The sequence below is a fragment of the Silene latifolia genome, chromosome 2 (assembly GCF_048544455.1).
Source record: "Silene latifolia isolate original U9 population chromosome 2, ASM4854445v1, whole genome shotgun sequence".
NCBI lineage: Eukaryota > Viridiplantae > Streptophyta > Magnoliopsida > Caryophyllales > Caryophyllaceae > Silene > Silene latifolia.
The window spans coordinates 197,317,670-197,342,471 of NC_133527.1; the positions used below are offsets into that span (position 1 = coordinate 197,317,670).

The window sequence follows — 24,802 nt, forward strand, 5'->3', positions numbered from 1 at the left end:
TTGCCTTCTCCATTTTTGTAAAGAGATGGGCTTCCTTAACAAAGAGATATTGCTATTGTTTTTTACCTTATTTTCATGTTATTAGCTTTAGTTTAGTGAGTAATTCTACCGTCCTCCCGGAGGACGGTACTTCTCACACACAAGCCATTATAATATCCATTTGGGTGGATTTTATTTGTGTGTGAGGAGTACCGTCCTCCAAGAAGACGGTAGAATTTTTGTTAGTTTTATCCCCGACCTCCTAATTATGCAAACTAATGAATGATACGAAAGTAATTGTTCATAAAGCTTGCTAAATGGTTTATAACTGCCAGGAAAAAAAATACCAAATATAATGGGTAGGTTCCTCTAATCATCTAGTACAAGCAGAAAGTGACTATATTACTAAACATGATTTTTTTCGACTACTTTAAAAATAAAATAAAAGAGTGATATTAAAATTAGATATTGTTGGGTAGCACACTCCGAGTCATTACGCACACTATAGCAGTATAGCTTAACAGATTTGAGGCCCATTGTCCCAACACCAAAGTCCAAGAAAAATGGAAAGTTAGACATACGACATAGTACTTGGCAATACTGAACTTTTAGAGTACGTGTCCAAAAGAAGAAAAATGCATATAGTTGCCCAATTTAGAAACTTAAAAGGCTGATTGAAGCCAAATTTGGAATCATTACTCTACATGAAAAACAGAGAAAAAAAAAAGTATAAAAAGCATGTGAAGATTCTTGATCATATACGTAGTGGGCACTAGTTAACAATTTAACATGTAGCAATCTCAACTTTTTTTTTTTTTTGATAAAGGAAACTCAAGTTGAAGTCTTTATGTACAATTCTCAAATCTCTACTATCGAAAAAACCCCGAGAATAACCGTAAACAACGATGAAAACTAAAACAATAGTGTTATCATATCAAGTGACTCTTAAAATTGTATGGTGAAGTTTGTTACTAAGATGCATTCATCTATAAATAGTCAGCAAGTCGTATTTTCGGAGGCCATATTTTAACTAGCTTTCATCTAGATATTGAGGAACAAATAAGCGTCGTAATGTCTTCCATGTTTACAATGCTGATACAATAATTTATTCAGTTAAAATGATAAAGCAACTATATTACTAAACACGGTTTTTTTCGACCAAACTTAAAAAAAAGATGAAATTTTCGAGGTGTATAGAGTTTCAAAGTTTGGCAATTAGCTCATTTTGAGGAGGCTTAGCAACCACAACGGTACTTTCTTTGATATCAGATTCATGTGTGTTAGGTGGGACATCAACAGCCGGTGAACAATTGAAGAATCCATGAGGCTGCCCATATAATAAAAGGCACTTTAGTTAATTCTTTTGAGGAAGACAACTTTAGGTAATTAGATGTCATAAACGGCATTTACGACTTTACAAAATTATTGCATTATTGAAGGCTGAAATGGAAACCAGTTTAATGCGGAGGAGATAACTTACCATGAGCATAAAGCCTAAACGTTCTACCGGCATGACAGGCCAGTCCTCGAGACGTGGTATGTGTGTAACCCCGAATACATACCTGTCACAATATCAAATACGACAACTAATAAGTACTTTCAAATCCAATTTAACTATCCAGATTTGAGTTTGACGGTCAAACGGTTTCGATTTTGACAAATATCATCTCATGTTATACAATTAGTTATATAATAACAGTCATGTTTTACATATTTGGACAATTATTGCAACTTTCAAAAATTGATGTTATGAAATATGTCAGATTGTAAAATTTGTACAAATATTTAGAAAAATTATTGATCAATTAGTTAGCCATTAATGTCAAAGTGGAACTATTCAAGGGATGGAGAATAATACAAAGCACCAGTGTGTGTGTACACATACTAAATTTCCACTTCAAGGAATAACTAGACAAAAAAAAAAAAAAAAAAAGGGAGAATATCTATTTTTGACTCAACATCAATAATGCGAGTGATCATGTCATACTATCAAGTGCTTTGTATCAACTAATGAATGACATACTCCACATACTAGCAGTAATAGTTACTGCTTCCGTCCCGGTCATTTGTTTAACTTTTCTATTTTGGGGCGTCTTAATCAATTGTTAATCTTTCTATTATGAGAATGCTTTTGATAGGCAATTTAATCTCCCACACTCAATTTAGTCCACTAGTCATCCAATAATTGACCCACTCTTTCCTTGGTCTTTGTGCCAAAACCAAAGGTAAACAAATGACCGGAACGGAGGGAGAAATAGGTAAAACATATACAACTTTCTGCAATTTTCCGTTTAATGACTATGCATTGCACTAATAGGCAATAGCTGGTTCATCATTTTCCGTCAGACTGCTACTTAATTTGAGTAATATTGTACCATTTTTTAGAATTATTTGGGCATACAAAAAGAAGTAATTCTTTTGTGGTGAACTACATGGAGTAGGGGCCATCAACCAACAAAAACAAGAAGCATAATTGGGTTGAGGTCAAATGGTCCCTACAAGAAATTAAAGAGTTGAAAATGAAAGAATTGCTTTCCTAGGTACCAAGCACAACAATTGGCGCAAAGAGAGTTGTTGATTTACCAAGTGCCTCATATTGTTGTTGTTGACTTGTTGACTCTCTATAGCATAAACATTAGCCAACAAACTGCTGAAGCAACCCAGCACTTGTGCTTCTCGCGGTCGTCAAATTTATTTATTTTAGAAGGGGGGACACATAAACAAGAACATCTTAACATATGACATTATGACAGACTAATAGAGCAAAAAAAAAAAAAAAAAAAGCACAAAGAGCCTTACCAAAGAACTATGTCAGCCTCTTCCAAGGAGCGATTTTGTTTAACCCAAGTAGACAATCCTTCTCCAGCGCGCGGATTTTGATTTGGAAATTCTCCACCCGGATACATCTCATTGAGTGCATATGGAGTAACCCAAAGGTTATGCTTCAAGAACGCCGCTCTTCTTAAAAATTTTGCCTCTGGCCCTGCTAATGGTAAACAGTTGGAACCAGGGACTAGCTTGTATCCAGTCAGTTGCCCTGTTCTATTAACGGTCCTTGTATTCCTGACCTGATGGATGAATTTGCATACACAATTAACATCCACCATATGTCAGTGCACACTAGATGAAAGATCGACATGCTATAAAGTAAAAAAAAAAAATAAAAAAATAAAAAAAACAGTAGATACTCATCCCCCAAAGAAAAAATAAAATAAAAACGAAACTATACAAGTCAAAACAAAAGCAGGTCAGCAAAGAATTTGTTATGCATACAAGGGACTAACTAACTAGGCTGAAAAAGATGACATACGACTTTATTCTCTTATATCATGCTGCAAATCTGAGCTACATATAGTACCTGGTGGCAGTATGCAAGAAATATAAAGCCACAAATATCACAATATGGCTTTGACAAGAAAACACAATGCCACTATCGGACTAAGCAAAAGGTTTAGCCAGTGATAACCCAAACCATCACGCTGGTTTACAGAGTTCCAATAAGCACCTCAGACACTACCAGAATCCAGGATATAAGAAAAGAAGATAGGGAACCACATCCACATAAAACACAGCTATGAAAGATCCAACTGTAATTAAAAGTTTAAAACACCCTGAGCATAAGGTCAAGTTATCTTACAATCCAATGGCGAGCAGTCAACGGATTGCAATCCCTCATTGCTTGCAGTTCAGATTTGAGTAGTTTCTCCTCAGCATAGAACGCATTATTATGAACATTGTCTTTCCCGGGATCCTCAACCTTAACGTTTAACTCAACCACCTGTAATAGAAGCAATTGAGTAATAAGGGAGTCTGATGCAACCAAAAGAAGTTGCGAAAGTTGATACTCCCTCAATTTCAAAAGTTCCCCCCACTTGACTTCTCGGGGTTAAAGTTTCAAGACTTTAACCGTAAATCTTAGTTTGCGAAGGCGTGAGGCGCATTGAGGCGATGGGATCCTAAGGCGACGAGTGCAAGGCTCAAGGCTAAGGCGCACGCCTTCTGGATATATATTTTAGAATAAAAATTTGTGCAACAATAGTCCCTTTTTTGCTAAGACGAACATGAATTTACAAGTGAAACTAAGAGTAAGAGGAGAAAAGAAGGGTAAAATAAAAGAATACGGGGAAAGAAATATGGAATTGAATAGTAATGCTCCAAAGCTACCGTGCGCTCAACCAACAGAAACTGGATTACAAAAGAGATACGAGTACAACTCAACAAGCAAGTACCACAGAATTTACCTGATTTAGAGCTTCACCAGGCTTACAATCAACTGCCATGTCCATACGGGCAACAAAGAAGTGCTGATGCACTGGTGCATACAGGCCAGGAGCGATAGTTGTTCCATATTTTCTGACTTCACCAGGCAAAAGTGCTCCTAAACTGAGAATTCCAGTCAATTTAACCTCTGCCTCAATCTTTCCATCCTGTACGAGAGTCAACTTTTAGGGCTTCTAACAAAAAGCAGACTCTTCATTGCAGATGGAGCCAAGAAACACCGAATTATTTTGCTACAGAGATTAACAAATCATATTTGACCATTGAAAGTTTTTCTACATCATTTTATTGTCATGTTGCAAAGTCACGTTCCTTATCATGAGTCTAAGTGTCTAACCCCCTATTCCGTACACATCCAACCAATCTCAACCTATTAGAGGAATGTGAATAAATTATAAAGCTGATATAGAAACGTTGCACTGAGGAAACTGAGTTATAAAAAGCAATCTAACCCACCTCACAATATGAGCGAACAACCTATAAGGCCGAATCATCTGCCTCTTTCTATGAAGATGCGGAGTGTAAAAAACAATCTAACTATCAAAACTTTTTTGCAATCAAATGATCAAGCGCTTGTAAAGATAACCTATCTTCCTATCTTAAAACCGAAGCTAAAGAACCACACAAAAGAAAACTTGCCTGGTAAAAGTGCCAGTAGAATCCATACTCATAGTTGGCCACTGTGCAAATGAAGGATACAGTAAGCCTCCTGGATCTTCTAACTTCAGCTAATCCAGTTCGCCAATCTTGATGCTTCCATAATATTCCATGGTCTTCCTCATGTAGACAAACACAGTTTTCTATTGTTTCGACACCTCCCGTAAAGTTTGTAAAATGGGCATCGAAATACTTAATATAACCTAAACAATCGCACCCCTGCCAAATGGAAGATAAAACATAACTAAGATACAGCTGATATTCAAATCTAGGGTAAAGGACAAACGCTAACATCATTTGCCTAAAAGCTCTAACCAATGGCAGGATAAGCGCAGGCGGATATACAAGGTCTTATCCCTATGTTAACAATACTGATTTCTCAAATGACCTCTAAATAAAATTACATCAGTAAAAAAAAAGTGCAGCGATTCAACCAATTTATTAAGCTGTTTTGCTTTATTCCATCATAATCTAGAAGACAAGCCTAGTAAGTGCTTGATTCCACCAGTAAAGACGCAAAATCAATAAAAAAAGACATCTATTAAGAAGCATAGACAACAAGAATTGAGGAACTAACCTTCTTTAGAGAGTGTGCATTCTTGCCCAGGCCATCTTCACCAGCATCAAATGCATTCTTCCTGTAATGTGGTTCATTGGGATCACCATAAGGAACAACCATCTCAACGAAACTCAACCTGTGAGCCACAGAACGACGGCCTCTACTTCCATCAACATAAGCAACAGAGTGTATAATCAAACCTTCCCGTGGAGTAAAGCCTATACGGAAACTCCACTGCCAACAAAAACCCAGAGAAATTTAATTATAAAAGGCTAGTAAGTAATATGAAGTTTCCCAAGGAAACACTTTAATGTCCAGGTTATAAGGTACCTTTTGCCATTCAACAAAGTGGCCATTCACACGAAAGCTAGGGCCTTCCGGCTGAATAATATGCAGTGGTTTCACATCACTTCGGTCAACACCTCCTCGTGTTTCACCAGGAGTGTAATTTCTTAATGGATCTGCAGGTGGTAAAGGAACAAATTTCCTGTCTTCAAACTCCACCACTACCATATTTTGCATGTCAACAAGGATATAGATTCCTTCAACTGGGCGAGCATAACCGTTCTCCATCGGGCAGTCACTCTCAGTTCTACAGAAAATAAGAGGCTTGGCAAGTCTTCGACTTGGGGCATCAACCTCACTGTGGTAGCCAACACACCTGCAGAATTCAGATCGTCAGATGGAGAATGAAGAACCGCGTTCAAACGGGAGGAAGAAAATGGGCAGCATAGTAGAAGGAAAAATTAATATGTGCGTGTTTGCATTACTCAGGCTTGGATACGAGTATCGAACAACGGACATGTGTACATATCCAAGAGCCGGGCTCGGTATGGTTAAAAAATTAGACATGGGGACCCTATCCTCAATGAGAATAGAGGTGCGGGGGCACATCTTTAAAGCAAAAAAAAAAATACTTCTAAACTTCAAATATTTCAATTTTTACAAGTAGAATGGAAAGATATTTGACAAATACAGAGTAAGTCTAAAAATTATTATATATAAAACTAAATGTTTTATGAACTCTCTTCCTCTACTTTTGTGGTGCGAGCCTCGCTGGTTTAGATCCGTAAATAATCCATACCCATATCCATGTTGTGTCATGTTGACACGGGTACAATACTAAAAGTGAAGAGTCAAAGTAACATAGTTTAGCTCACCATGCATCAACCATAACAAGATCCATATCCTCAATACCCCTCTTTTTCATAGCCTCACTGAATGGAGGATAATCCTTCACAACCGCTTCACATTCAGCATATTCTACCGCATCCTGCAAGAAACGGAAATTAAATTAAGTGGAACTAGACAGTACAGGGAAAGTACAAAGAGAGAAAGCTACAGAATTCTCTGAAAGGTACAGGCCTAGCCACATCATCATACTGCAGTAAAGTACGCATGAAAGAAACACACAGAGCTTCAGGGTATTGTACAATGACCCCTGGCGCCAAAAAAAGAGTGGGACTCATCTCCTCGAAAAAATGAAGAAAACATAGAAAATTGATTGAGTGCTACACATAACACGTGGCAAAGCTCAACACAAAGAATTTATAGTGAGCCAGAGTTTATTTAGATAAAGTGGAAGAACGTCTCAGGGTGATAGAAATAAGTATGAAATGCATAAACTGAAATATAATAGACATACCATAGGAGGCTGGACATCAGGAACAACTACGGACGAAATTACTTTGCCCCTATGGTGACCGCTACGAGTAGTTGCATGAACTTCTGTGAGTTCGACTGTCCATAAAGTAGTCTCATTTGACTTTTTGTTGTAGACAACAAGTCTTGCCTGCCTAGGAGGAAGTTTAGCTGGTATTACAGGTCTGCCTTTTATCCTGGGAAGCAAAGACGGCTGGAAAGGAGGAAAAAAATATGCATCTGCCATAGCAACCACGTGCTTTTCTGGCTCCCATAAAACCACTTCAATAAACCGCATTCCATCCCTCTCCTGGAAATAAAGGTGAACAAAATGAATTGATAAAGAATGCATCAACGTAATACTATGGTATATCTAAGTACAGGTAGACACAGCCCATAAAAGTGAACATAACAACTGAATGAATAAGTGCGTAAGTAATAAAGCACATTTCATCGACAGATCAGCATGAAAACAAAATTATTTTTGTAGAAAATAATGAACTTACTGTAATATACTGCGTAATTATTATGCATAAAAATGCAATGAGTATGGTCTAAGATTAAAACAAATGTTCATAGGAAATTAAACAGGTGTTAATTGCAAAAATAATTTAGCATGAAAAGCAATCAAGTATGAAATACAATTGAGAGCACATGTAAGAGCACATGTAATATAAAGTAGCATGATAACCGAATGAATTAAGATTAAGATGGATGCTCTCTAATTTGACGTATGTTTAAGTTTTCGAAAAAATGCGTTCATTTAAGAACAAGCACTGCCATAACTAGCCAATGTAGCAATAAGGCAACAAAAGAAATAACATGTAACAAGAGCAACGAACCTCGGGAGTAGCACCAGCAGCCCTGACTGTAGCAACTGCAACTTTGATTTCAGTAGCAGACAACGGATCTAAAGGGTGACTTGTTTGGGCCCTCAAAGAGAGTGGAATCCCTATAAAGGATGCAATTAAATAGAAATAGACCATTAAGAATCGAGCATACTTATAATAGGTGGTACTACATCAATTGTCTAGAGATGTTTAAATGGGGGTAAACCTTCTAGGTGTAAATGGATCAGTGCATTGTACTCTGTGGAAAATCCGGAAAGTTTTCTTTCCGGGATCGTGATAAAAATATAAAAGCTACTTCTACATGAAAGGTACTATGTTTTATTACTTTTTTGCCTAAAAACTGGATTAAAGAAAAAAAAAAAAAAAAAAAAAAAAAGCTTTTGATGTCCAGGGACCCTGGATGTTTTTACATGCAGAAGTGTTGATAAGACTCATAAGAGTTAAAAATTTTAGGGGCCTTTTAAGAATAAAATTTTTCGTTGTATCCATCTAACTTCAAGAAAATGGATCAATTCAGATAGATTCAACATATTCAGTTCATATATTTCAACTGAACCAATTAGGTTCAGTTCAGTAAATATCAGTCATTAGGAGCAAGCTCCTAGAAAGTCGATTTTCAGCACACGATCACCCACAGACAAGGCTTGAAGCATGAAGCGGAAATTGAACCTCACATAAGCTAGTGCATCTAATTGATCAACTTAATAGGAGGTACAAAGTTGTATAAATCTTTATGGAAATCTCCAGAAATTAACAAGGCAGAAGAAATGTACTACATGTCGGTCGACCAACGATAACCCTCTCTAGGCCTCTACGCTCGTTAAGATTGAATGTGAAAAATCACTATGCTACGAATTAATTTGATTTCATTTACCAAGAAAACTACTCCTAAATCAAGTTCAAATGGCTTAAAAGGTTATGACAGGTATTTCTACCCCTAATGCTACTAAAGTGACAGTATATTCTGCACTATTCAACTTTCTTTTGTTCAATATGACAATCACAGCCTATACAAATCACTCAAATAACAACTTTTAAGGGATCCCGCAACAACGTAACTTTTCACTTTTTACAAATTTTACATGCACTTCTTTCTTATTCCAGTAAATTAAGCTAGAACTAGTCAAAGATCACCATAAAACTGAAACTTTTGACGAAAAATAGTTACAGATTAGACAATCATTATCATGCAATTAATAGCGAGATTACAGCATAAACAGTACAAATCTTACTACCATGACCTTCATGGGCGAACTACGTTCAGACACAAATTCAACTCTTAAATTTCAACCTCAAAAATGTGGTAGTCACCCGAACTAACTTGAGTTACGAGATGAACACAATTCCAGCAACTTATCCACAACTTATCATTTCTAACAATCGTATACACAACAATACAAATCTCACACTATTATGACTTGAGTTACGATTAGACACAGATTCCGCTCTCACATTTCAACCTCAAAAGCGCGATCATCACACTAACTAAACTGAGTTATGAGACGAACATAATTCTAGCATCTTTAACTACAACTATAGTACTATACGATTCTTACAGATTCAGAAAACTCAAATCTAACACTTTCATGATACGATCACTTACGAACTTAACTTCACCGACAATTCAACACTCATATTCAACCTCAAAAACAAGTTCATCAAACTAATCAATTAAAAAACTTCCGATCATTTCTTCATCAACAAACAACAAAAGTTGATCAATCACACAACATAACAATTTTCAATCTCAAAAAACGCGATCATCTTACTAGTTAATTACAGAATACTACAAATTTCGATCATTACTCAATCAACGAAACAACAATAATTAAACAATCAAATCAAATTCAACCTCAAAAACCTGATCATCTCACTATAAACAATTGAACAATCACATATCTTCCACAAACTTCATCAATTAAATTTCAACCACAAAAAAAGCAAGATCATATACCTTTCGGCTTTGTCGCATCGGAAAGCGAATCAATAGGACGAATCAACTTCGCCGACACTTCCGTCACCGGATTTTGATCAACGCCAACACCGACAGCGGATTTATCAACGACCTTATCCACAGAAGCGGCGGCGGAGGCGGCGGAAGAAGCGACGGACATAGAGACGGAATTAACTTTACTACAGCAAACCGACGGCGAAGGAGACGACGCTTTTTGCGAAGTTGAGGCCATTGAAGAGGATTAGAGATAATGCCAGAATATGAATCGTAATTGTTGTATTGATCACTGCTATTCACTACAATTGACATACAGAATAATCACCTTTCCTTTTTTAGTAGGTTTCTAGAAGTTTCAAAATATCTTATCTCCGACGACGACGAGAGATATTTCGTTGCCGGAGATGAACTCTCTTCTCTCTCGCTTGCTAGTGATGCTGGATTTTTATCGGGAATTTTGAGTGGGGTTTTTATAGACTTGACACTCAACTCAACGTGCCTTATTTTTTTCCCTTGTAATGGGAGCCACAAGTCTAAATTCCGATTTTAATGTTGACGTGATTTAAATCAAGTCAATGTATTCTGCTATATCTTCTTAAATCAACTTTTGTCACACATTTTCTTTTTCCTTTTTTTTTTTTGATGACGAGGTTTTAATCGTTCTGGGCACATACAATACCCTGCAAACCACGTGTATCAGGTAAGACATCCTTTAGGATGACAGGTAATCGCAGCACTCCCGTATACGGAGTCGAACCCGGGATCTCTCAATTCGTTGCAAATTTGCAACGCTTTGAGGCACTCTCGCGCTCCACTACCCTCAAGCCACTTTGGTTTTGTCACATATTCTTAACTAATTTAATTATTACATTTTTTAAGTTACATTATCGTATATTGAGAAATTATTGGATACATCGCGTGGTATATCGAATATCGTACTGTATATAAGTACTTTGTTTCTCGCTCAAATATAATACGAAGTATACACTAGATAGTCATAATTTACATTCGTACAAATTGTTAGAATGATGTTAATATAATTATGAGTTGTGGATGGCATTGTAAGGTCATTGTACGGTATAAAAGGTTTTCCAAGATAATTATTGTCGTTTTAATTTCAAATTTTCATTAATGAGATGAGATGTGTATGATGATGTAATATATCTAATGGAGCAAATACGATCTCCATCCAATTGCGATCTCAAACAAAAAACAGAAAACCTATATATATATATATATATATAAATCATTCAAAGTTAATTTTGCTTTACATTATCGAATTTCATGATCATTCCAATCAGAGGCGAGTCCAAGATTTTGATTTCGGTGTAGCAAAATATATATTCAAGGTAAAGTGTATAGATAATTAGTGTGAAAGCGGTAATTATTGGTGTAGCAAATCACGAAATTCTAACCGAAATTTTCGCTTTCGGTGTAGCGGCTGCTACACCACAACTCATAGTGGCCTCGCCCTTGATTCCAATCACCTATTGTATTGAATGACTTGTTGATGGGAGTACAAGAGTTCGGTTCAGTGATTTGTGTACCACAAGAATGCAAGACAGTAAGTATACTATACATTAAATTGCAGTTAGTCTTGCTGAAGACGGGTCGGAGCAAGTGACGGGTAATACCACTCACAAAACGGATAGGGGAATAAGGTGGGATACCCCCATGTACTTCCCTCTCTCCTCTATTTGGGTCATTTGAGAAAAAATGGTATCCATGAGATTTTGTGATTGAATTGAATGACTTGTTGCACCTATTCTGCTATTCATACTTTGGTTTATGTCACGATTATAAATACGTGTGTCTTTGACATCATGTGTTATATTAAACAATACTCCCTTCATTCAACTTTTATCACCCCATTTTAATATAATACTCCTCCTATTTATTAGAGAAATGGAATGATAATTGTTGAATGGAGGGAGTAGTAACTTACTCCGTAGTATTTAAGACGGCATTATTTATTTTAAACTTAAAACGAGTAAAGTATATAACATCTGTGTACGGATTATGGCGTATATAAGAATGCATAGGGATAAATAGTACTCCCTCCTATTCTAAATAATTATCCCATTGTCCATTTCCGTCTATTCACAACAATGTCTCATTGTCCATTTTTGGTAAGTATTGTGTGGTCCAAATTCAATTCCATTTCCGTATATTCACATAACTGTCTCATTGTCCGTTTTGTGTGGTCTAAATTCACTTTCTTAATTCCTGTGTTATCTTCATAATAAGACACTTATCTAGAATAGGAGGGAGTATATTTATCCTATATAAAAGTGATATGATATTTAACCTGTTTTGAACTTAAGACGGATAATACCGTATTAAATGAGAATTTGAGATTAAACAACTAGCAATGTTGCATTATTTGTGGGGACGAACATGTTACAACGAGAGGCATAAAACAACGTATCGATCACCATCATGCAATTGCATAATGGAGCATTTGGAGCGAGTGATAGGAACATCAACTTGTCCCGACAACACTTACTACGTGATTTATTAAATACAATATGTCGTATACTCATATACGGAGTAGAATAAAGGAGTAATAATGTACTGTAATATTATAACGTAAACTAATTAATTGAGAATATTTAGAACTATGTTTATATACGAGTTTTTATAAATAATGACTCTTAGTAGTAGTAGTAAAAAATACGTAAACTATTTATCAATAATAATTTATCAAATATGCATAAACTCAACTTTTGGACCATGCAAGACATACATGAATAACATGATACATCATACACGAGACTAATAAAAACATATTCGTAGTAGTAAAAATGCGTAAAATATTTTATTAAAATAAATTCTCATTTAAGACAATATTACCGTTTAAGCTTAAGATGGATCAAATATTTACTATGGATGAGACAAAAGAATACATAAAAAAATAATAAAAAAATTCTTTCTATGTATACAAGTGGGTGTATATTTAATCCGTTTTAATTTTAAGACGGATAAAAGAGAGACTTATTCATTGCGCTAGAGCACAAGTACCCATGCATACGAGTATTGTTTGCATTACTAAATTTACTATGGGCTGATGGAATACTACAGCTCATTTTCGCAGGCATTTATCCGTTTGTCTGACATTACAGAATTACTAGTGTTCCGGGTGTAATTCCAGAGCAGATATTTGTTACCACTCGTAGCTCGTAGAATGACGTCTTTGCTTGAATCCTCCTTTCGGTCTCCTGAAACGATGAACAAACTGAGGGCTCGGCTTGGGGCCGAGCGAACTCACTCCGACGCTCAAGTCAGTAAACTTATGGGATAAGTTGTTACTTGGCTAAATGTATATTGTAGAGAGATAAGGAAGATAATACCAGATGAATAGTGTTTCTTAGGTTAAAATGTGGATCCTTTCCTCAATGAAGGTTGAGGAGTATTTATAGTCTTTCACCTTTTGTCACGTAGTGGCCAAGTGGCCAAATGGCTAGCAGGTGAAAAGACCGTTCTACCCTCGGCCGATGGACCTATGGCAGGCCGACCGAGGGTTCTTGGATATGAGTACGCGGATATGTGCCCCATTTGCAGGGTTGTCATGCCGAGACCAGCCGTGCCGAGGGGTGCGTCGGCTAAAATTTGTCTAAGTCGTTGACTTGCTGTGGATATCTTTGACCTTGCTCAATATGTTGACTTGGTCAGCGCCTCAGCGGTGCAGAATATGCCCCATCAATTTGCCCCCAGCGTAGTCTATGCCGTGGTATGGGCTCCGATGTATGTTTGAGCGTATATTCTGCGGAAGTAATTTGTAAAAAATTTTCAGATCGGCTTCTTCTCTGCGTCGGCTTCTTTTACCTCGGCTGGTCTTTCTTAGGCCGTACCATATCCCCCCTCCACATGGATGTGTAAAGGGCATCCGATGTGGAAAAAAAGCGACGCCATTTGGCCGAGACCGGGGTTGAGAGAGCCGGTTGTTTTTGCTTGCCCCGGCCGGCGCTACCTAGCTTGGTTGATCATGTGGCCGGCGGAGGACAGATGCTTGGGAATTTGCTGAGGAAGGTGAATAGGCGGAGAGATCTGAATGGGCGTGTTGAAGACGCTTGGTCACTGTTGCATTGATTGACGTTCAACTGTTGCAACGATTGACATCCCGTGGTTGCATGTCCGACACGTGTCTGCACGTTGATTGGTTGACGCTTCATGGGTCATTCACGATTGGTTCTTCCTTTTGGGTTTTTCCTATAAATAGGCGATTATTCCGTGAATTTGGCCACCAATTTCATTCTCCAAAATTTTCTTCTCTCTAAACTTTCAAGGGCTTCTTTGTCTTCTAATTTTCAGAGTTGTTACTCCGACGAGTGTTTTTCTTCAAGGTAAACAAACAAATTTCTTCACTTTTTATTTTGTTAAGTAATTATTGCTATTATGTCTTCATTCACGACGCGGGACTAGCACTTCTGCGCCGGGGGGTTCCCCGTCGCGTCTTGATGGGGAGGGGATACGAGACGTCATCCCGATAAGGTTTGGGGGCCCTAGGTCTCCTTCTCCCGTAGTCGATCCACCAATTTTGGAGGAGTGGGAGGATGAGGATGATGACGCTGATGATGATGAGAGGACTCCGTCTGATGGTGAGAGGTTGTCTATCCCGGATCATGGCGAGGCCTGCACGACTGGTCTTGACCGTGCTTGGGCCCATAAGTTCGCTAGTTGTTCCGGCGAAACATTTTTCGGAGGTCATTTCTCCTTCGGTGAGGGGTACAAGATCGTTATCCCTAAGGAGGGTCAGGCGGTCTGTTGCCCTCCACCGGGTCACATCGGCGTGTACATCAGGCACCTGGAGTATGGGTTACGGTTTCCTTTGAATAAATACGTCATGGCCATCATCAAAGCTATGAACGTCGCTGTGGCCCAACTGCATCCGTTGGCCATGAGGACGATAGTCGGCTTTGTGTGGCTCTGTCTTTTTAGGGGGAGATCCGACGATCAACTTATTCCGCCGCCTTCATCATCTACGGCCGTCAATCGCCGGTAAAGTGGGGTGGTACGGCGTGCGCGGCGGAGCCGGGCTTCGTCTCCGTGTCCGGACTTACTTCTTGCAAGGACGGCAACGGCGATGGGTGTATGTTCAAGTCTTGGGAGGACTACCCATTGCCTCGGTCTTTCCGAGCCCCTGTTTACTTGCGGTGTGAGGACCGGGAAGAGTATGAGGAATGTATCTCCTGGGGTAAGGTTAAGATGGACGCTTCGATGGTCCCTCTATCTGCGGATGAGAAGCGGGCGATGTTGTTTGATCTTTGAGAAGGGATGGTTGCCCCCGACTCGGATTATTCTCCAGGATGAGCCGCTGCTATGCGCGTCGGCCTCATCCGGCCCTCATCCGGGGTGAGTGGGGTCGGTGTGAGGCCCATCTTTGCCTGTTATGCTCTTGTTTTAGAGCTTTGTTTTACTTCTTTTATGTAACTCTTGTTTGATTTCTTGCGGACCGGTTTGGCGGGATGCATGCGAGAGGACCTTGCGAGAGGTTGGGGCTTGATAAGGACGGGAAGGTCGTTGAACAAACATCCTACGGCCGACTTGCGTGATCGTAGACCGTCTCCCAACGAACTCATGGATAAACAAGTCACCGGATCGGCGGCGGCAGCGAGCAAGGGTTCTCGGAGGCGTGCCAAAGAGAACAAAGAAGGCAGCGTCGAGGTTGGCGGCGGCGTGCGTGCCGGCTCCCTCTTCGACCCCGGTGGTTGGGAAGGAGCTGTGGAAGTCATCGAAATCAACGATGGGGCGGTGACCGTTCTGCTAAGGGCCTTTCTCCTCGAAGAAGAGAAAAGAGCCTCCGTCTGCTCCCATCGTTCTTTGGGGAGAAGATCGACTCTCGGCCGACCCTCGTACGAAGAGGGTCCGGCGGTACGGATCTAACTTGTGGTTCGGATTTAGCTGGTTCGTTGGACATCCCACGATGACCAGAAGCTTTACGATGTGTCAATGCATGGTGACATGGATGCTCTGTGTAAATTTTTGTAGATCCTCCTTCGGCAGCCGCCGTTCTCACTGAACGGCAATTAGGAAGCGACTGAGAAGGCTATTGAGAAGGCGGGTGATGAAATGTCATCGTTGACTCCTCGGCTCGAGAAGATTCCTCCCTCCGAGCTTGTGGCGAGGGTGTGAAACTATATAAGAGGTGGCCAAGTGGACCCAACAAGCCGGCTCCCACATCATGGAGCAGGAGAAGACCATGGCCCAAGTGCGCCACCGATCGCAAAGCTTAAACTTGATCTCTCCGCCGCAAAGGGGAAGCGGGAAGGCTAAATCGGATCTCTTTTTCGCCAAGAAGCGCGTGGAGGAAAGCGAGAAGCGACTAGCGGCCGAGAGGGCCAAAGTTGAGGATGCGATGCCGCCACCGCCAAGATGATGGAGGAGCGGGACGGTATAAGGGTGCTTATGACGCCGTGGTTGCGAGGGGAAAAGTGGAAGGATCATTAAACAACCGGGCGGAGGCGCTCGGGGACGCGCAGCTACCCTTGCTCAAAAGGAGAAGGATATTGAAATGCTTCAAGATGATCTTCTCCCCAAAATGTGCGCCCAATTCCGGGACCAGGCCGAGGAGGCGACCGGGAGGCAATCAAAAAGCTCGTTCGAGGGCTCCTTTCCGTGGGATAAATTTGACAAGCTTCGGACGAGATGGCGATCTTTGCGGAGCGGTGGCTGCAGAGAAGACGGAGGCGGCGAAGGCGACTCGGAGAGGCCGAGGCCAAGGCGGCCTATGATGCAAAGGTGAAGGAGGCTAAGAGGGGCTAAAGGCACTTGAAAACGTCGAGCCCTCTTCCGAGCCGGCCACCAAGATGTCTGCTGCTCGATGGAGGGCGACAGGCATAGGGAGACGGGCGGTCGTCACCGGACTCACCCGGCGTCTCGGATAGCTTTAGGCGTTCGGGGGCCAATTATTGAGCCTTCTCTCCCCGCCATCTTTTGGCGCTTCAAATCACAAGTCTCGTAACCTTTTTTTTTTTTTTGTTTCTCGCTTTTTGTAAAGCTTTGGTAGGTAGAGTTTAGGCTATCCTTATGGGGACGGCCGTCGTCTGTATTCTCCTTGCAATTATTTTCAATAAAGTTTTATTATCGGTCCTCGGCTTTGGCCGGGGGTTTGATCATCATTCTTCACTTGTCTTTTTGCGTCATTAATTGAGTGCCTTCGTTTTTACCGTCGGCATGGCCGAGGCAGTTAGAATGCATATCTCAATTGTGTTTAACGTCTTTTTAAACATGACACATTGGTCGCCTCCTCTTTCATTCCCGGTCATTGTGTCCCCGTTGCTCTCGGCTAAAGCCGAGATAATCGGGGCTATGACTCGGTAGTATTTCTTCTAGCGTATCGGTCATTGTGTCCCCGTCGCTCTCGGCTAAGGCCGAGGTAATCGGGGTTATGGCTCGATAGCAATTCTTCTAGCGTATCGGTCATTGTGTCCCCGTCGCTCTCGGCTAAGGCCGAGGTAATCGGGGTTATGGCTCGATAAAGAATTCTTCTAGCGCATCGGTCATTGTGTCCCCGTCGCTCTCGGCTAAGGCCGAGGTAATCGGGGTTATGGCTCGATAGCAATTCTTCTAGCGTATCGGTCATTGTGTCCCCGTCGCTCTCGGCTAAGGCCGAGGTAATCGGGGTTATGGCTCGATAGCAATTCTTCTAGCGCATCGGTCATTGTGTCCCCGTCGCTCTCGGCTAAGGCCGAGGTAATCGGGGTTATGGCTCGATAGCAATTCTTCTAGCGCATCGGTCATTGTGTCCCCGTCGCTCTCGGCTAAGGCCGAGGTAATCGGGGTTATGGCTCGATAGCAATTCTTCTAGCGTATCGGTCATTGTGTCCCCGTCGCTCTCGGCTAAGGCCGAGGTAATCGGGGTTATGGCTCGATAGCAATTCTTCTAGCGCATCGGTCATTGTGTCCCCGTCGCTCTCGGCTAAGGCCGAGGTAATCGGGGTTATGGCTCGATAGCAATTCTTCTCTTTGAGTGCCCGCCTGGTGGCAATTGTGGAGGGGACAAACACTTCGATGGGAAACTTGGGTGATTCATTTGTTTGTTATGATCGTGCGTTGGGGTGTCCACAATGGGTTTGGACACCTCCGCCGCTATACAAAGTATTTTCTTAAGTTATCGGTGTTCCAATGGCTCATCAAAGGCACACCTCCCATGTCTGTCGGTAGGTATGTACCCGGCCTCATCTCTTCAACCACTTTGTAGGGACCCTCCCGGTTGGCCGTCGATTTACCATGAATATTTCCTTTGTTGGTGGCGGCCGACTTCCTTAGGACTAGGTCTCCCACTTTTAAGTCCCTTTTGTGGACTCTTCGGTTGTAGGCTCTTTTCATCCGGTTTTGATATACTGCCAAGTTGAGGCGTGCTGTTTTTCGGCTTTCTTCGACCAAGTCTAGGGAGGCTTTCAAGCTTTCCTCGTTTCCAACCGGGTTAAAGGTAGCCGTTCGAATGTTGGCACCGTTGCTTCAATTGGTAGGATCGCCGGAACCGTAGACTAAGTGGAAGGGGTGTACCCGTTGCTTCTTTCTCCGTGGTTCGAAGGGACCACAGGACACCGGGTAGTTCATCGACCCACCTTCCCTTAAGGTCTTCAACTGTCTTCTTCAAACCGTTGAGGATTGTTTTGTTGGTCGCCTCGCCGCCCGTTGCTCTGTGGGTGGCGGAGACGGAGGAGTATGCAAATTTGATGCCAAGCTCTTCTAACCAGTTCATTATCAGTCACTCCAAAACTCTCGGCCGTGGTCAAATACCATAACTTGGGGTAATCCGAAACGAGTTATAACATTTTCCCATTACTTTTTTCGACGGGCCATTTGTGGTCTTCGCCAGATCATCGCTACGCCTTCAACCCACTTGGTGAAGTAATCAACGGCGACGATCAAGAACTTCCTTCCTCCGGAGGCCGTTGGGAACGGCCCTAGCATGTCCATCCCCCCATCGTGCGAAAGGAAGGGGACTAAGCACCGGTTGTAGGTCCCGGGAGGGAGCGTGTATCACCGGGGCATGCATCGACGATTCGTGCACTTCTTGGTCTTTGTTCGGAATCTTGAAGCATGGTGGGCGAAGTAGCCGGCTCGGAGAGCTTTGTGGGCTAGTGTTCTTGCCCCCATGTGGTGTCCGCAGACGCCCTCGTGAATCTCTGTCGATGCTCGGCTCTGCGTCTTGGACCGACACACTTCAAGAGTGGTCTTATTACGGACCTTCTGTACAGTTCCCCTTCGAACACCAAGTACCTGGCGGCAATCCGTTTTATCTTGGCCGAGGAATTGCGGTCCTCCGGCAGCTCACTTGTAAGTTTGTATTTCATTATCGGAGTCATCCACGTTATCTCGGTCTCTGTGTTGCCCACCATGCCGACGGTCTCAGTGATGCTCTTTGCATTCCTCATATCTACCAAAGACGGTTGGTGACATTCTTAATGGTTGGTGGCAAGCTTTGAGAGAGCGTCGGCCGGTTGTTCTCGGATCCGGGAACGCATTGGATTTGGAAAGATTTCAATTTCGCTATGTCGGCTTTTACCCTTTCTAGGTACCTTACCATTCCGTCGTCCCGAGCCTCAAACTCCCCCTGATTTGGTTAGTAACCAATAGTGAGTCCTGTCTTCAACACAATGTGTTTCGCTCCGCAGCCCTAGCTAGCTCGACTCGGTTATCACCGCCTCGTATTCGGATTCGTTGTTCGAGGCCGAGAAGGTGAATTTCAAGGCATACTCAAACTCGTCCCCGTTTGGTCTGATGATAAGGATGCGGCTCCGAGCCGTTCGTCGTGGAGGAGCCGTCGGTGTAAACTTCCCATACACCTGGGTTTGGCCCTTCTTGATATGTGCATTCGGCCAGGAAATCTGCAAGTGCTTGCCCCTTTATCGAGGGCCTTGGTTTGTACTGGATGCCGAAGCCAGAGAGTTCCACTGCCCATTTGATGAGTCTACCGGATTGTTCGAATTTTTCCAAAGCTTTCTCCAATGGCTGATCGGTTAGGACCGTCACGGGGTGCGCGTCGAAGTAGGGTTTTAACTTCCTTGTGGCAACGACGACGGCGAAAGCCGCTTTTTCAATTAGTGGGTAATTCCTCTCGGCGGGCAATAGCGTATGGCTGACAAAGTAGATTGGGTGTTGCTGTTTGTCTTCTTCCCTGACGATCACGGCACTGACCGTGGCCGAGGTAACTGCTATGTACAGGTATAGCGTCTCCCCCAGTACCGGCCTGGACAGAGTTGGGAGAGTCTGAAGATGAGCTTTCAGTTGCTTGAAAGCCGTGCTCTGTTCCTCCCCCCAGCTAAAGTCTTTATTCCCTTTCAACACTTTGAAGAATGGGGTGCTCTTGTCGGCTGACCGAGAGATGAAACGGGCGAGAGCCGCCATTCTCCCGGTCAGCATCATAACCTCTTTTCGATTCCTTGGTTCCGGCAGGTCTAGGATTGCTCGGACTTTGTCTGGATTTGCATCGATGCCTCCGCACCGACAAGTACACCGAGGAATTTACCTGCCCGGACACCGAAGTTGCATTTCATTGGGTTGAGCTTCATCTTGTATTTCCTTAGTGAACAAAATGTTTCGTGTAAATCGGCCAGGTGCTCGCTGTCAGACTTGCTTTTCACAATAGCATCGTCGACGTAAGCCTCAATGTTTCGCCCTTTTTGATTTTGGAACACTTTGTCCACCAGTCTTGTATACGTTGCGCCGGCGTTTTTCAAACCAAACGGCATCATTTTGTACATGTATGTGCCGTTAGCGGTGATGAATGCGCATTTAGGCATGTCCTCCTCAGCCATGAATACCTGGTGATACCCCGAGAAGGCGTCTAGCAGGCTCAGCATGGTGTAGCCTGTCGTGGCGTCGATTAAGCTATCTATTCGAGGCAAAGGATAACAATTTTTGGGGCATGCTTTATTAAGATTGGTAAAATCTACACACATTCTCCATGCTCCCGATGATTTCCTCACCATCACAACATTGGCTAGCCACTCAGGATAAGTGCAAGGCATAATAAAACCCGCCGTAAGTAGTTTATCTACCTCGGCTTTAATGGCCTCATCTTTCTCGACTGAGGAGTTCCTCATCCTTTGCTTGACGGGGCGAGCGGTGGGAAGTACGTTTAGCTTGTGAGTAATTACCTCCCGGCTCACACCCGGCATCTCGGCCGCTGAGTAGGCGAAGACGTCTTTATTTTCCCTCAGCAGGTCTAGGAGGTCGGCCCTGAATTTTGGTTCCAGGTTGACACCGACGGTTACGGTGCGGCCTGGATCAATCTCCACCTCCTCGGTCTCTGCTCCTTCAACCATGCTGATGGTTCGGTCGTTCTTGGACCTGGGAGTGTGCTGTATCTGGAAGGATTTTAATTTTGAAGCGCCGACTCTCACCCTCTCTAGATACCTTGTCGTCCTATAGTCCCGAGCCTCGCGCTCTCCTTTGATCTGGTTGGTCACCAAGAGTGAATCCGTTTTCACCACGACATGCTCCGCCCCGGCGGTTTTAGCTAGCTCGACTCCGGTTATGACTGCCTCGTACTTGGATTCGTTGATTGAGGCCAAGGAGGTAAGCTTCAAGGCGTGCTCAAACACGTCTCCGTTCGGGCTAATAATAACGATGCTGGCTTTCGAGCTATCCGTCTTGGAAGGGCCGCTAGTGTGTATCTCCCATACGCCGGGATCCTTCTCGTTCTTTGAGACGAGCTTATGTGCTTCTCCCCAGTCCGAGACGTATATCAATGTCTGGGCCCGGATGGATATTACGGCGTCGATTTCGCTCAAAATGACCCGGCCTATGAGGACGTTGTAGGCAGACGTGCCGTCGATGACTACGAATTCAGACATAACATTCTTGACTGCACCTCCCTCGCCGAACCTCACCGGCAATCGGATCGACCCTGGGGGTACGGCCGGCCCCAGAAAAAGTCAGTATAACGGGTTGGTGCGGGGCTTAAGTCTTCAACCCTCGACCGAGGCCGAGAAAGCATTCTCTGTACATAATGTTTGTGTAGGCGCTGTGTCAATCGGGCACCTCTTCACCAAGTGGTTGGCTATGTCCGGTGGATTTGTAAGTGGGTCATTTGTGAAGAGCGATGACTCCCTCGTAGTCCTCCTTCCCAATGGTCATATCGGGGATGTTGAAAGCGGGGGTGTTTGTGTTGGGCACAAAGTTGATGGCCTGATATGGCTCATTCAGTCTTTGTTTGTGCCCATGAGCGGACCCACCGTTCTCGTTGCCCCTGATGACAACATGGATTACTCCTGTCCGTTCAAAGACGGACTTGCTATTCGTCCCGCCGGCATCTGGTTTATGGCCACCGGCAACATATTTGCCGAGGCTCCCCTTCCGGATTAGTTGTTCAATAGCATTTTTCAGATGGCGGCAGTCGTTGGTTAAGTGGCCGGTGTGGCCGTGGTACTCACAGTACTGGCTCGTGTCACCGTCACTCCTCGGCCTAGGGGGCCTTTCCCACTTCTGACCCTCGTTTTTGCTCAAAGCAAAGACCTCGGCGGCCGATACGACTAGGGGGGTGTGATCATCGTACCGTTTTCGGTAGTACGGTCCTGAGCTCCCCCCGGCATCCGCCGAGTCCTATTTTCTGGCAGACTTGTCAGACCGTGACCTATTATTGTCACGGCGTCTTTCATCCGGGTTGTCCTCCCGGCGGCTCTTCTTTTCTGAGTGCTCGGCCTCGCTGGGGCCTACCCAGGTCTTGTGATAGTCCTCTACCTTGATGGCTTGGTCGGCCATCTTCCTGGCGGCATCCAAACCCAGGCCTCCGCACTTAATGAGCTCGTTTTTTAAGTCTCCCCTTGGGAGGCCCTTCATCAGCGCGAAGGCCGCCAGTTCGGGATTAATTTCTCGAATCTGCTGGACCTTTCCGTCGAATCTCTTCACATAGCTTCGTAGAGACTCGCCCCCCTCCTGTTTGATAGTTAGGAGGTCTGACGTCTCCACGGCCCTTCTCTTGTTGCAAAAGTACTGGGCTAAAAAGGCGTCCCTTAGGTCGGCGTAATAGTATACCGAGCCGTCGGGAAGCCCCTTGTACCAACTTTGAGCCATCCCATGCAAAGTTGTTGGGAAAACTCGGCACCAGACCTCATCGGGCTCCTCCCATACCGACATGTAAGACTCGAAAGCCTCGGCGTGGTACCGGATCACTATCTCCTTTGTATGATATGGGTGGCAACTTGAGCTTAGTTGGCACTGGACTTCTAGGGACGTAGGGTCCGAGGGGGTGTCGACCACGTGTCGAACGACACGCGGCGATCGGCTCCTCGCGTTCCTAGTCCGGCTCCTCCCCTCGTAGCGGGAAGGACTCCTTCTTCGACTCGGGCTTCTTCTCCAACTCGCCGAGTCGGACTCCTCTCGGCTCCTTTGGGGTAAGCCTCGTTCATGCGGCGGGGACGCTATCCTCCCATAAGTGCGGGAAGGACTTAGGTCTACCACGCCCACTTTGGGCTCCCCGGCGATTTGACCGGGTCGCTTCTCCTAGTGCTCGTTCAAATTTCTGAGTCACATTTCGGCCCTGGTCTCTGGGACGGTTTCCGCCGCTTTTGTCGGCGTGACGGTGTGAGCGGGCGTATTACCAATTAGGTCCAGGAGCATTTTCGGTTTTGCTACGTCAACCACATGTCCCATGATGGTGACCTGGTTGGGCGGCGTGTCTCGGTATTATTGGCATCCCGAACTCCGGTTGGATTACTCGCCGGTGGAGGGCCGCACGACCTCAGTTGTTGAAGGTATCATCTTGGTAGAGAGCAGTTTCGTCGGTCACGACTGCGTCTTGTTGTTTCGACATCCTCTTAGCTTTTTGGGTGGGTTTTTGTTTTTTTTTTGTTTGGGAATGAATATGACTAGCTTCTAGTAGCGATTCCCCACAGACGGCGCCAATTGTTCCGGGTGTAATTCCAGAGCAGATATTTGTTACCACTCGTAGCTCGTAGAATGACGTCTTTGCTTGAATCCTCTTTTCGGTCTCCTGAAACGATGAACAAACTGAGGGCTCGGCTTGGGGCCGAGCGAACTCACTCCGACGCTCAAGTCAGTAAACTTATGGGATAAGTTGTTACTTGGCTAAATGTATATTGTAGAGAGATAAGGAAGATAATACCAGATGAATAGTGTTTCTTAGGTTAAAATGTGGATCCTTTCCTCAATGAAGGTTGAGGAGTATTTATAGTCTTTCACCTTTTGTCACGTAGTGGCCAAGTGGCCAAGTGGCTAGCAGGTGAAAAGACCGTTCTACCCTCGGCCGATGGACCTATGACAGGCCGACCGAGGGTTCTTGGATATGAGTACGCGGATATGTGCCCATTTGTGAGTTGCCATCCGAGACCAGTGACAGTAGAGGGTCAGTCGGCTAAAAGTTGTCTAAGTCGTTGACTTCTTTGTGGATATCTTTGCCAATACGCTTCGATATGTTGAGCAGTGAAAGCGGTGCGAGAATACGCCCATCAACTAGTATAATACAACTTGGTTTGCACCAAAAAAAAAAAAAGTATAATACAACTTGGAAAGCATGAAAATATAACATAAATAATACTCGTAATTCTTAAGTGAGACGGTTTTATATAAAGATTTGTGTGAGATTTTTTTACATAATAGAAGTACTTATTATTTTATTTTACTTTTGATGAATATAAGCCGGTTTAATGTAGGACGGTTTTTTAATAAACTTATTTATTAATTTTAAAACGACGAAAATTAGTAAGACAACCGACAATTTTTTAGAAAAGAAGCATGCAATCCATACTAGGCTTATAGTGCGAATTGAAAGGGACGTCCACGGTCCACCTACACAACTTTTCTCACGTAAAAGTATAAAATTGTTAGTTTGGTAGTTGGTACATCCAAGTCCAAATACATCTGCTCCACACAATTTGGGCTGTTCATTAAAACCAAAATTATCGATTTGGATTA

General features: G+C 43.2%; 1 protein-coding gene across 1 annotated transcript; it reads right to left on the bottom strand.

Annotated features, from left to right (window-relative positions):
- Positions 1-1,001: 1,001 nt before the first annotated feature.
- On the bottom strand, positions 1,002-10,450 carry LOC141644303 (amine oxidase [copper-containing] zeta, peroxisomal-like). The gene is made up of 12 exons (XM_074453795.1): positions 9,920-10,450; positions 7,957-8,066; positions 7,119-7,424; positions 6,634-6,746; positions 5,804-6,134; positions 5,492-5,707; positions 4,897-5,133; positions 4,221-4,406; positions 3,617-3,757; positions 2,779-3,047; positions 1,460-1,541; positions 1,002-1,306 (listed from the first exon to the last, which is right to left on the bottom strand). Exons 1-12 carry the CDS (start codon positions 10,149-10,151, stop codon positions 1,181-1,183), a joined length of 2,349 nt encoding a protein of 782 aa, XP_074309896.1. The 5' UTR covers positions 10,152-10,450; the 3' UTR covers positions 1,002-1,180.
- Between the last annotated feature and the right edge of the window lie 14,352 nt (positions 10,451-24,802).